The 13,720-nt window shown below is 32.4% G+C and overlaps 2 protein-coding genes across 2 annotated transcripts; both read right to left on the bottom strand.

Moving 5' to 3' along the window:
• Positions 1-814: 814 nt before the first annotated feature.
• On the bottom strand, positions 815-3,939 carry LOC100797764 (uncharacterized). The gene is made up of 4 exons (XM_003536518.5): positions 3,453-3,939; positions 2,811-3,040; positions 1,841-1,948; positions 815-1,177 (listed from the first exon to the last, which is right to left on the bottom strand). The coding sequence occupies exons 1-4, from the start codon at positions 3,643-3,645 to the stop codon at positions 1,055-1,057; spliced, it is 654 nt and encodes a 217-aa protein (XP_003536566.1). The 5' UTR covers positions 3,646-3,939; the 3' UTR covers positions 815-1,054.
• A 1,125-nt stretch (positions 3,940-5,064) lies between these two features.
• LOC100797214 (pyruvate kinase isozyme A, chloroplastic) lies at positions 5,065-9,435 on the bottom strand. The gene is made up of 7 exons (XM_003536517.5): positions 8,631-9,435; positions 7,989-8,076; positions 7,690-7,880; positions 6,974-7,092; positions 6,175-6,418; positions 5,756-5,990; positions 5,065-5,660 (listed from the first exon to the last, which is right to left on the bottom strand). The coding sequence occupies exons 1-7, from the start codon at positions 9,171-9,173 to the stop codon at positions 5,332-5,334; spliced, it is 1,749 nt and encodes a 582-aa protein (XP_003536565.1). The 5' UTR covers positions 9,174-9,435; the 3' UTR covers positions 5,065-5,331.
• Between the last annotated feature and the right edge of the window lie 4,285 nt (positions 9,436-13,720).

The raw sequence follows: 13,720 nt of genomic DNA, 5'->3' as shown, positions 1-13,720 counted from the left end.
GTGCGCATAGATACACGCACAAATATAAATATCGCTGTGTCCGCACGTTCTATATACTCTCATAGAGTTCGTTTTTGTATATAAAAAAAATATAGATATATATGTATCTACTTTTTATGCAAAGATAAATTTTGAGTATTTAAATAAGTATAGGCACTAAAATTAATAGTTTAAAAGTAAAAACCAAAATTTAAATGTTTTCCAGAAACTAAAAGCATCATTATATATATATATATATATATATATATATATATATATATATATATATATATATATATATATATATATATATATATATATATATTTGTCTGTCTGTTTCTTGGAAGTTTATTTTTCCTGATTTATGTTATTCTTATGTTGTATGTTTCCGACAAAAATAGTATATTTTTCTTTATTCTTTTACATTATTCATCAACTAATATATAGACAAGTGTCTCTGTTGTTCAGTAGTGTACGTAAATATATCGTACCATATGATAGTGCTCTTTTTAATATATTTTTTTACTTAAAAAGCCCCAACAGACCAGCTTTCTATCTTCTGCGCATAAACTGAGATATGATACTACATGAGTTTCTTCGTTCAAATAATATATACGTATTTACATGATTTCTTATGGGACATTTGGTTGGGAAAAAAGTTTTTCATGTCAGGAATCATGAATTGTTCCTGCTACCTTTTTTTCTTGTTTTTTTATTTTTTATTTATTAACGTTCGAGAAGGTACCTTCTTTGTTTGCCAAGTTTATGGGCTTTCATTTCATCAACAACTTCGTCTAGAGGAGAGCGATTTAACTTCTAACTGGAAAATAAAGAATTACGAGCAATGCTTCTTTTGATGGAACTTTCATTTAGATTTAAATTATACATATATCTATGCAAAACGGAAAAGGCAGTTGGAAAGAATTTTGAGTCAATGATGAAGGCAAAATAGATAACAAGTTGATCCTGGATGACATTTTACAATGGAACTAAATCAACAAAGGCAAAGTAAACAGAAATTTGATATATGCAACTACATTCCTAAGAGCTAAGTATGTGTACTGTAGTCTTGCCTTTAGTTTAGCCGAGGTGCTATCTGAGATATCCTTTCGTCTTCTAGGAGTGCGTAAGGGTCCACATATTGTGGAGGTGATATAGCCATCTTGCTTGCATCATGGACAAATGTTGGTCCAAAATACTGAAACAGTAAACTAAGGATCAAATTCAAAGCCATCTCTCAAACATTGAAGGCATCAATTACTACAAAGAGACTCAATTCAAAAGTGAGGCTTTAAGTGCAAGAACAACATGCCACAGAGCAAATATATTTCCACTAGAAGTTTCATTTCTCAACAGGACAAATCATTTCAAACCAAGAATTCATGCTGTATTGAACTTTGTTGCCTGATATTAAATATAAAACCACAGGATAGATTAGAAGACGTAGCAAAGATCACGAGCTTCAGCATTATGAAATGAAGTGACTGCTCCCAATAGTTAGATGTACAAAAACAATTGTACTCACAAATTGGGACTATTATCAGTTTACCAGACAACGAGCACAAAATTCATTGATATGCAAGTTATAACATTGCCTGTGTCTGTGAACTAGAACTATTTGCACGGCCAACTATTAAAATTTAAAAGTGAAATCTTTTATTTTTTAAAGTATATAGCTTATAGATCCCAAATTGCCAGTTTTTCAATTTATACGCTATGTTTTATCCATCAAATTGTTATTCGCTTTAATGACAAACAAGCTAATAGTTCAAAATAAAATCATGTCATGGCAAGGATACTAACATACACTACTTAACATGCAAACAGTATGGACACATCAGTTGTCAGGCAAAGAGCTTACAAAGTAAAGAGCAGAAAAAGTTGCAACAATTATGAGGATCAATGGCCCAAATCCCAAGAAGAATGTTCCTCCAATTGTCAAAAGAAGTTTAGCACGAGGTACCAAGCCCTGAAATGGATAAATACGTAAGTGATTTCACCCCAAAAACAAAATTCAATTAGATCAAAGCATCAAAGCTCACTTCAAAATAATACATTATATTAGTTCTGATTCAAGGGCATTTTGTTTTGCAGAATAGGATAGATGTTTTTTGTTCAATGCACATTTGAACAACAGATTATTTTGATAAGTGAAGCTTATTGAAATATGCGAAAAAAAACTTATAAGAAAGTCACAATCAAGCATTCATCGTGCTTCAATTGCTACCTTCTCGTGTAATATCCAATGCAAAAATGTGCACCAATGTCTACACTGGTCTAACAGAGGGCCGTTGCATACTATGGACATCATGTTAATTTCTTAATACATACTGTTATAATTACTACAACAGAGTGCTTGATGAATGCTTTTTTCAAGTAACTAATGCACATTTGACACTTCTCACAAATTTAGAGTGTATTTGTGTAAACAACTTAATTAAATACTTATTCAATAAGCTCTTATTTATGAGGGTTTATTCATAAGCTTGATTGTGAAGCTTAGTAGAGCAAGATAAAAACATATTATTTTGATAAGTGAAGCTTATTGAAATATGCGAAAAAGAACTTATAAGAAAGTCACAAGTGACCAATGAGTCACAAGTAACCACATAAGGAAACTTGACACCATACTTTAATCCAAAACCTTAAGACTCAAGTTTATGGGTCTTTTCTTCACTTATATGATGTTTAACTTTTTTACTTTTGTCCGATGTGAAACTTCACTTCACACTTGTAACATAAGGACAATACTGGCAACAAAACCTTAGAAATGAAATCACCAATTGTATAAGATTATATTCAAGGAAAAAGAATGTTGACAATGAATCAACCTCAAGACCTTCACTGTTCAGTGCCATAGAACGTTCCCTCTGATTGTCTAGACTCCTCTCAACATTGGTTGAGACAGCTTTTCTTTTTGGGAAACCTCTATCTTCTTCATTCACATACACCTCTTCATCAAGTCCATAGTCGCTTTGTTTGTAATCATCAAGCAATGAAGTAGGGGTCATACCTCTCCTCTTCAATTCCTTCATAAATAATGACTCTGGAGGCTCTTCACCTGAAAACACAACAGATGCAACATGAAGCCACAAAAGTGCAAAGCTAGTCACTTGATGTCCTCTTTAATCAGTTGTAGATTATAATCCAAACCCCTTCACCACTATATAACATACTGTTTTTCTTGCTAATCAACACATGAAAGGCCACACGAACGAACATGCTGAAAGCACAAGAACTCATCATACACTAGTTGAAGACACAATAAAAAAGTGAGAAAAAAAAATAGAGTTTTAGTAATCTAATAAGGAAACAGAGTGAATATCACAAATACGAATCATTAAACAGAGTTCAGAAATCTAGTAATCTTATGTATAACTTCAAATTAACAATGATTCTTACCAAAACAAAAATTATAACAAATACTATTGCTACTAAATGAGGAATGAAAATTAAAAACAAAACAAACTTGCCATTGTTTTGCTTATTGGTCTCTGGAGAACTACAGCGGACCCTGAAAGTGGAAGATTTAGAAGAGGTAAAAGTTTGCAACTTTGCGATCCTTTTGTGTATATAACAAGGTAGATGATTGTTCCATGTAGATTTTCTGAGAAAATTGGATTGGGAAAGGGAAAGTTGAGAGAGGGTAGGTCTCAAAGAAGCCATAACTTAGAAGAGAGAAACCCAAAATGAAGAAAAGGGGTGGGTATGGTGGCAGAGAGATTTGAAAAAGGCTTCTTCTAGAGGAAGTAGCAAGTGGAGCAGAGTCTGCAGCGGCTGGAGAAGCGCAGGTTAGATTGAGACAACAAAGGGTGGCTAATATGCGCCAAGGGTTGGTCTGTTTTTGTGGCTAGAAAGAACTAACATCTCGTGGATTTGCGGTCAGAGAGGCTGCTGGTGACAACGTAGACAAAAAATAATCATGATTTTTGTTTCGCGAATAGATTTGCTTCACTATTTATTTTATTATTATTTATTCTCATAAATTCCAATCATTCTAGTCCTTCCACGAAAATATGGCAATGTTAGTCAGTTAAAGCAGTTTGTCTTTTTTCGGTAAAATTTAGAAACATCTTTATCAACAATAAAATTACTGCATAACAGAAATAACTGAACAGAAATTCAAATATACCCTAACAATAAATTTTGGAAACAATCTTGATAGAATCATGTTGGATCACAATAAGCCACAAATTCTCCCTCTTACTCTATTTAACTCACCAATTGATCTATGCGTTTCAGTGATAACTATTATTTTAGTATGCTACGACATAATAAATATTTATTTTGTATATAATAACAAATAAATATTTTAAAATATATTAGTTATATTTTGAATTTATTACGAACAATTATAAGTTATAATATAAATCTACTTTAGTTATTAACAATTTTAGTTATTTAAAATTTTAAACATTAAATTTAATTAAAGACATCCTTTTTAAAAATAAAGTGAATTTTAATATCATTATAATCTTAATTTATTCTAATTCGAAGTTTTTTTATAAAAAATATTGTGTTGTTAATTCGTTGTCAGTAAAGGCTGCCTCTTAATTCAAATAATTTATTTTATTTTTTTATATTTCTTTACAAAAAAAATTTACTGCAATATTTCTTTTCAATTTTAAAAGCCTGATTTCTTTAATTCATTCCTACTTGATACAACAAAATATTTACTATTGATAATTAAAATATCTACTTTTTTCTTAACTATACTTTTATTTATAAATCTAAAAGTACCTGTAAATTACACGAGAAACTTGTTAATTTATAATAATAAGAAAACTCCATCTCATCACATTTTAACTCTAAACAATTGGTAGTACCAGATGAAAAAAGAATCTGAAAAGTTGGAAAATGGAATTTAGAAGATTGTAAAAATCATGATTCTTTTTCTTTCGGAATTAGGCTTAATTTATTCTTAACTACTTAGCAGACTGTAGGTAGCCAGCATAGCAAGCAACAGAGATCCCTTCCGTAAGAATATCATGGAAAGACGAAACCGAGTCATGGAGTAGCGTGTAAGCTGAGAAGCTTTGCCATTGTAGTATTCTGGTGGTTCATCACAATCAATCAAAGTTGATATATCAAATATAATTGCCATATATTGGTGCAACTGTATTAGTGACTTACAATGGGCAATTCACGAAGTGTAATTCATAAGAATCTCTTGAAAGAGGTTTCAAAACTTGCTAGAGTTCCACCATTTGGAATTTATAAATTTTGTTGTTTTACATAAGGACAAGAAACCAATAAAAAAAAAGACAAGAAACCAATAATACAATACTATCCTATCCCAAGCCTATAAAATACACAGACACGTGTCCTTCAATATTTTTGCAGCCTTGCGTTTTAGATAATAGTCTTCACCTGAATAGACTGGAAAGCCATAGGAGTGGCACGTGTTGGAGCAACATCTGAGACCACTAGAACAACATCTCCTTGGCTGATCAACCCTCTAGATTTCATAAGTTGGACAGACTTTGAGATGTTGGATTCAGCATCATCGGACAAATCAACCAGAAGGGGTACAACACCCCATTGCAAAGTCAGAGCCATGCGGGTACTGTCATCGTTAGTGAAAGCAAAGATGGGAGGATTTGGGCGGTTGCGTGATAGAAGTGATGCCATGTGTCCATACTTTGTGTACACAAAGATGGCATCCACACCAAGGTTGTTGGCTGCAGAACAAATGGGTAAATTTTTATTATGATTACACTCTTGCCACTATGCAGAATTCATGATAGAAGGAAGTTGCAAGAAGAATATTAAGTACCCATTTCAACAGCACAATTGCATATTTGCTCAGTTATGCATTCTGGCAATGATGCTCCAAGTTGATGGTAGTTAACAAGACTTTGTCTGTTTTCCTCCCGACTCCATGATTCCATTCTACTGCTAGCCATATCCAAGACTGCCAAAGCTTTTTGTGCATATGATCCAATAGCTGACTCTCCAGACAACATCAAAGCATCAGCATACTGTCTAACTGCTTCAGAAACATCTGCTACCTATTGCATAGAAGCAAATATTCATAAGAGGTAAGTTCAGCTATCCAATAGGGAAACTGGAAACATATCATCATAGATGAGAATTCTGCCCTAGTTTTCTAGTAACATTTATTCTCAATCTAAGATATTGTCCATTCAACCAAAAGTTGATGATAATCATCCTGGATGAAAAAAATGATTTTACCTCAGCACGTGTTGGTGTTGGATACTCGACCATTGACTCAAGAAGCTGAGAAGCTACAATCACTGGCTTGTTTAATTGTCTGCATACATAAATTATATCCTCTTGGACCGTAGGAATCTGTTCAAGTGGTATTTCGACCCCAAGGTCACCCCGAGCCACCATGATCCCATCAGAAGCTCGCACTATTTCCTCCAGTTTATGAAGAGATTCTGAGCTTTCTATCTTTGCCAAAACTTTTATGGATCTGAAACAACCATATAATTTGTGAGAAAATAACGTTGAATCAAAGCACTTACATAGAAGAAAAGAATGCTGATATTTAAACGAGATAATTAACAATCAAATAAATATGCTGTCAACATCAGTAATGACAGAGAGGAAGCTGACCAGCAAAATTAATAACTCAATCTATGCATCTATTCAATCGCAATAGGTTCAATTGTAACCAAGGAAATAGTGCTGAATGTGCCTGTTTTGTAGAGGATTTAAGAAAAACCCAACTTATAACGTTTCTATTGATTGCAGCTTGAAGATGAAAATATGACACCACTAGGGTGATAGTATTTGGTGTTACATGGCCATCCCCATCATAATGCAGCGCAAGTGCTGCACACTAGTGTTCTTATAGCTCTTTAAAGGGAAAACAAGGAAAATCAGTAGAAATAATGATGCTGGCAGTAGAATGCTTGTAATACTTAACAGATTCCTAGCCACTAGCATGACATTTCATACTAAAAATTATATCAACATAATTGCTGAAATCATATAATTATTATTTTGTAAACTTGTGCTTCCTTACTTGGTTGACTTTGAAGAGAGGTAGTTCTTTAGATCCTTAACAGAATCAGCATGATTGACAAAAGATAAGGCAAAAAAATCAACTCCCTCTGCTATACCAAAGTCAATGTCAGCCCAATCCTGTGGATAAAAACAATTTGAATTCAGGACAGAAAAAAACATACAAGGGACAGATTTTCAATTCACAGTTATAAATTATTCAAAGAAAAATACAAAAAAAAAGATGTTCATACAGACAAAATCATTATTACATTTAGTAAATTATGAATATGATATGTTCAGTTTTGAAGGTAGCTTCTCTGTATGCTTCCACTGAAACTTGTATAAATGATTATATTGACATTGTAAAACAAAAAAGTTTCTAGCATTGTCTGAGAACTTAACAAAATTATTGCATTTATGGTGGTTGAAGGAACATCAGTCTAACCAGTTCTTCAAGATCTTTTGAATGGTTCCAAGGAGAAAAACTTTGGACTTTAAAAGGAATAATATATCATGCAATTTATCCATGTATTGACAAATATAAGACCACTGACTCTTGAGGCAATATGTTATTTCATCATATTAACAAAAAAGAGTTTTGACAACAGTTGACATAGCTCAAAGATGCATCCAGGAATTCAATGCCGTACGTATAAAGAAGTACTTGCAGAACTAAAAATTTATCCTTCATGCTCTTCATCAAATGAGCAGGGGAAGAAAGAGGTATATGTATACCTTTGTTGATAGAGTGGGGAGCTTGTTATTCCCTCTCACAAGCTTTCCATCTCTCCAGAAACTAAGTTTGGCTCCAGGCAGGAAAAGACCAGCATCTATGCACTTGCAATGCAAATCATTTCCAGTCTTTTCAACAACTTCAAAGCATGCCATTCCACCATCAATTACAAGTTCATCACCCATTTCGATACCTGACAGCCATTAGCTATGTTCAGTACTCACTTTAATGTATAAGTTCATTGTGAAAGAAAAGGAAGGGTTGAGTGTTCACTCATTAACCAAAGCATCATCATCATCACCTTCAGAAAAACCTCTATAATTCGTTTGAACAGTGAATGGGCGAGAACCCTCAAAATGTTCAGCAGTAAACACCCAATTTGAACCTTCCTGAGATTGTAACAAAAAAATAGACAACCTTCAATAGTGCATGGCACCAAATTAGCTAACTCCAGTAAGTGAGATCATAGAGGAAAGCTAGCACAAACAAGCCTTTCACACAACAATAGAAATATAATCTCTTATAATTTGGATTTGTGCCTAATTCAATCCTAAAAGCTAGCTCATGAGATGAGTGTTGTTGCACCTTAGTCCTTACTTATATACACTAATTTTTTTTTAACATATCACTGGTCAAAGTGAGATATGCAACACACACCCTTCACGTCAGAGTACTGGAAATCTTGAGCGTCAAGTTTGCAGGATTGGACATTTGTGAGTGATCCAATAACAGCTCAATAACAAGGGCCCCGATAGGCCCAACAACAACCCTAGGAAAGGCTCTAATAGCATCTTATAATCTGGGTTTGGACTTTGGACTAACTCTCCGAAACTAGCTAATGCAATGTGTTACTCCCATTTATATACACTATTTGTTTTTGTCATATCACTATTTTTTTGCCTAATCTCCAACATAATTCAAATACATAAGCCAAAAAGCTTACCTCAACTTTAACCGAGGAAGGAGCTCCATGATCAACAACATGAATCTGACTACCCTCAGTGTCAATCATCACAGAAACACAGAACCCTTTCTCCTCATTCAACTTCTTGATCTTCCCAATCACATCACGGTGCCAGTCCCTGGTCCCATGGCACATGTTGAGCCTGGCAACACTCATGCCTCCAAGAGCCAAGTTCTCAAGATCCTCCAAAGAGCTGCAAGCAGGACCAACAGTGCACACGAGTTTGGTCTTCCTCAACCCCGCAAAACCCTTCACTGTTAACTCTGCCTCTGAAACCACATCCAACCCAAAACCACCCTCCAAAGCCTTACTCTTCGATCTCTCCACACCCACTTCCACAGCTGCACGAACCTCAAAGTTAAACCTTTCATTCCCCTTGCATTTACTACCTTTGTTGAAACGAAATCCGAGGCTAATGAGTCGGCCACCGAAAACCCGATTCTTGAAATCAAGGGGAGAGTTCCCTGCAACAGACACGAGACTTAGATCGCTCGCGGAAGCAACCATTGACTTCAAAACCATCGCCGCAGAGAGAAGTTAATGGAAGCCTGTTGCTGGGAACAATATAGGTCTGAATCGAAATGAGGTATCAAAGATTTGAACTTTACGACGATTTGGATGTGGGTTTTGAAGAGTTTTGTTGTAAACTCCGCCAAATGTTTGTTGGACTTTGGATGTTGGCTGCGGCAGATACCGGGGAGTTTACCGAAAGAAAGAAGTAGGTTTGGCCGCGCAGAGAATATTTAATATTTAATATTTAATGGAACACAAATGCTGATCGAGCGCATCATTGAATTGATTAAAAAATTATTATATTAATGACATAAAAAATATTTTATTTTATTTTTTAAATATTAAACATTTAATATATATTTTTTATTTAAGCACCAGGTGGTCCTGACCTTGACCGTCTTGTAAGTTGTAACAGTACCAGGAACAGGTTGTTTATGTTTATTTGTCATATATTATATTTATGATAATTTGTTATAGTTTTTTTTTTCTTTTTCTTATATCTCCTTTATTGTGAACTATAGTGTATTGCATGATTTATTTTTTTGCTGAACTGATATTGTTTTTTTTTTATAAACAACATTATCTTTTGTTTTAATCCTTTTATGTTAATTACACGAAGGTATTACGCATCTTAAAATGTCAATGAGGTAATTTCCAATTAGGGTGTCATCGTCAATGACCAATGTGGTTGCTACACTCACAGCAAAAAGTGGTAAATAATTTATGTGCTGTCACAGACAGTCAGACCCCAACTTGTGTGACATACAAAACGAAAGTTGTTGTATTAAAGGGGGGAGATTTTGTCTAACAAAAGTTTTTATTTTTATTTTTAATTTTAGGAAATATTCTTGACATTTGTGCACATGACAAAAAAATTCATTATGATAGTCATAAGGGTAAGGATTGAAGTAGATTCATGCACACATAAAACTTAAACTTGCAGGGATACTTCAAGATCCAAAAAAATTATGTTGGTTAAAAAAAAATTCCATTACTTCTATTGTAAAAAATATATAGCTAAAAATAAATGAAAAAAATAAAAATGATTATATATAATGTTGCATATGGTATGATATCAATTATTTAATTTTTAAACGATAAAATTGACATCAAATGTATTTTCTGACCTCATAATTTGATAGCGATTAAAAAAATTATATTTTGAGTCAAATTATTAATTTAAATTTTAAGATAATTCTTATAAAAGTCTACTCATTTAGTTATAATAAGAAGACTTTTATAGTATTTAATGATAAATTTAAATTTTAAGATAATTCTTATAAAATCCTACTTATTTAATTTTCATGACCGAATACAATTCAATTAATTTGTTTTCCGGTCATAACAATGCGATTCAGTCGACTATCAAATTTAAGTAGAAAAAACAAATTATCAAATTGGGCCGAGTGATGAATTGAACAGCCCAACTAAAAGCCTAACTTTAGTGACACAAAACACGAGGTTTCTGTTCAACTGTCTACTGTTATGTGCCTAAAGAATTAGTGTAAAAAAAGAATACCGATAATTATTTTAATTTTAAAATTCAAAATTATCGCCCAATTTAACCTTAATTAAATACTTATTAAGGAGTTGTCAATTAATTTTTCATTTTTCTTATGTTAATCGTAGATTATTTTAATTTCTAATTTTGTGGATCAATTAACTTTGTTTGATTTTGTTATATGGAGTATTAATTAATTTTGTTCCTAATTTTTTTAGAGGATTTTGTTCCTAATTTCAAGAATCAAATGAAATGATAGTTATTATGAATTAAAAAATATGAATACAAAAAATTAAACTGTAGTTTTTAAATTTGGGTCGACAATTATTTAAATTTAGATATTAAAGTGATCGATTAGTTTTTGTTTTTGTTTTTCATTTTATTTTCAGGATCAATTTAGTTAACAGTGCTAATTTCAGGATTACATTAGTTGATACTTACCGAATTTATATTTTTTTTTTTATAATATCCAAAACTAAATTAATCAATATTTATAATTATTAGGCAGATTTGGTATATTATTATTAAGATAAAAGTTAGGAACATTATCTAATATGCTTTGTTAAACACACTTTTTTTATAGGTTAAAATTGATATAGTAAATAACAATTTTTTAAATCTCATAATATATTTAATAAAAAATTAACTAATAATTACAAAATAATATATTTGAATAAGTATGTTTCTAACATTCCTCTTGTTATTAGAATTATGGTAAAACGGTTAGGAACACATGTACAGCAGCAGGTGAGTTTGCGCATGAACTGGATGTAGTTTGCACTTTGCATACATCTCCAAGCGTATGAAGTTCCAACAAATTAAGGTCCCCCAACCACATGATAAATGACAAGGCAAACTAATAATTAAAGTATAGATATTGATACATACCAACACATGTGGATATGATACTACTGTCATATGCAATTTTCTAATTAAGAATTGTTGCATATGATATATTGAGTGTGAAACTTTAATTTCACAAACCAAACTGTTGAAGATTTCAATTTTTATGTCCTATCCAATTCACAAAAGGACGTACAGTTTGTTTGAGGCTGAGAACATGTTGTACTGAAGTCACTTTATTTAATTAATAAAATTGTTTTGCTTCTAAAAAGAATCACAAAAAAACAGTGCATGTCGTGCCAATAGAGCTTGCGATCGACACCATTACACCAGCAAATATAAAAATGACATTAATTATAATTAAGCACAAATTATACATGAATCGTATTATAAGTTAATCTGCGTACCGACTTTGGTTTTACTTCTTTGGCTTGTAGCATCCATTGTAAAGACAGATCACAGATGTGGCCTATGTTCTTCAATGACCTTTTAGCTGATACAAATGCTATCTATCAATAATCTGGACTAGAAAGTAGCAACATGCAGTTTCAAATTATCTTCCGAGGAGTGACGAGCTAGGTGTTACCTTATTAAAAACTAATTTCTATAATGAATATGCAGGTGTTGTCACAGTCACTCCTATGTATTTGTTATTATATGTATCAAATTATGGTTACCTATATAAGTCTCGGATAAAAATAGATAAATTATTTTATTGTATTTGTTGTTGAACTTCAAATGTGAATATAAAGTCTTGAATAAAAATAGATAAATTGAGTAACATATAAGTGAGTAAACCCACAAATCTAATCCCTTAATGGAAAAACTATATAATACCCTTTTTTATTTTCTCATAATTTTAGAATTGTGATACACTTGTTTATGTGGATAATTTGGTGGGAATTAAATAGAATCCAATGCCCCAAACCCCAATATGATTCTCGGATATGATTCATCGCATCACAACCAACACAAACGACAAAGGTCTAATTAAGAAGAGCAGGTTCTAAAAATGTTTTCTCAGTGTGCAGCTCCTTGGACTCATGTAAGGTCACGAGGGGTTTAAGCTCATCCAAAAGTCAGAGTTTTTTATAATTGGGTGAACTGCACTGATGTCACATGCCATGCAACAGTTTGGTATAATACTATTTTAAATATAGAAAACAAAGTGGATGATGGAATTTCAAGAAAAAAGTAGATGCTAATTAAGTCAACAGGTATAAATAGGATAATTTGGAGCATGTGAGGAATAAGGATCACGTTGCTGCTGCCTCTATCTTTCAGTTTAAAAGAACAACACTATATATGATTCTATTTACCATACATATGATCGACTAAAGCTGAGTCTGTAAAAATATATATTGAGAGTGCGTGATCAATAAGGTAGCTGAAATAATGTTATTTTATAGGCAAGACAATTACCTTGTGTGTATTAGAAGCCAATTTAATTATGTCCCTTTCAAGATAAAAGAGAATGGAATTAATTCCAGCAGGTTAGACATGTCTTCGTCTTTTTTTTTTTTAACAAAAGGTTAGACATGTCTAATGTCTTAACTCAAATGAAGTAGGTAGAGTACGAAAATTTAAGATCAAGAAGTTCGCAAATCTCTAAGTCGCGTCCTAAGGTAACTGAAAATATTGTTTATTAAAGATTGGCTTTAAGTCTAACTTAGATTATTTTTTTTAAAAAAAAATAGTAATAAAATATAACAAAATAATAAAGGATATCAATGTCAATGTCTCAATGAGTTGACTTGATGTTCGACTTAAGCACATATACTTAGGAGAGGCTTTTACAAGGCTCAATTGTCTGTTAAATTAGATGCTTCAACGTCACAAATTTGACTCTCCCATCCCATACATACATGTCTGAGAATGTCAAGTTGGAATCGGTAATGTAGAGTTTGGCCCCCAAATCACGCATTTACCTGGTCTAACTTTAAGCTTATTCTCAAAATCTTCTGCAAATACTCTTTGCTGGCAAGTGAAAAAAGAATATTGACCTGAGAGGCATGAGTTGCAAATACTCTTCTAAGTTTATGTTGCTTTATTTTCTGTCATATAATTGTTAGCATTCCTCACATATTCTTCAAAATTAAGAAAATTTGTTTCCACTGTACATTGTTCTATTATTTGTTTTTGTTACCTCTTCCCCCATCACGTCTATTATTATTATTATTATTATATCTCAAAAATGTTTTTTTAATTAAAA

The sequence above is a fragment of the Glycine max genome, chromosome 10 (genome assembly GCF_000004515.6).
Source record: "Glycine max cultivar Williams 82 chromosome 10, Glycine_max_v4.0, whole genome shotgun sequence".
NCBI classification, from domain to species: Eukaryota; Viridiplantae; Streptophyta; class Magnoliopsida; order Fabales; family Fabaceae; genus Glycine; species Glycine max.
Note: the sequence above shows the minus strand (reverse complement) of the source record. Positions and strands in the feature narration are given on the sequence as shown.

Bases quoted from the DNA above. Each gene is read 5' to 3' on its own strand.
- LOC100797764 (XM_003536518.5), bottom strand. From the start codon at position 3,645: ATGGCTTCTTTGAGACCTACCCTCTCTCAACTTTCCCTTTCCCAATCC. The intron at 3,041-3,452 runs GCAAGTTTGTTT...TTGTGTTTTCAG, and splicing joins GACCAATAAGCAAAACAATG to GTGAAGAGCCTCCAGAGTCA. The intron at 1,178-1,840 runs GTAAGCTCTTTG...TTACTGTTTCAG, and splicing joins CTTTTTCTGCTCTTTACTTT to TATTTTGGACCAACATTTGT.
- LOC100797214 (XM_003536517.5), bottom strand. From the start codon at position 9,173: ATGGTTTTGAAGTCAATGGTTGCTTCCGCGAGCGATCTAAGTCTCGTG. The intron at 6,419-6,973 runs GTAAGGAAGCAC...TGGTTGTTTCAG, and splicing joins CTCTCTTCAAAGTCAACCAA to ATCCATAAAAGTTTTGGCAA. The intron at 5,991-6,174 runs GTAAAATCATTT...TCTATGCAATAG, and splicing joins CAACACCAACACGTGCTGAG to GTAGCAGATGTTTCTGAAGC.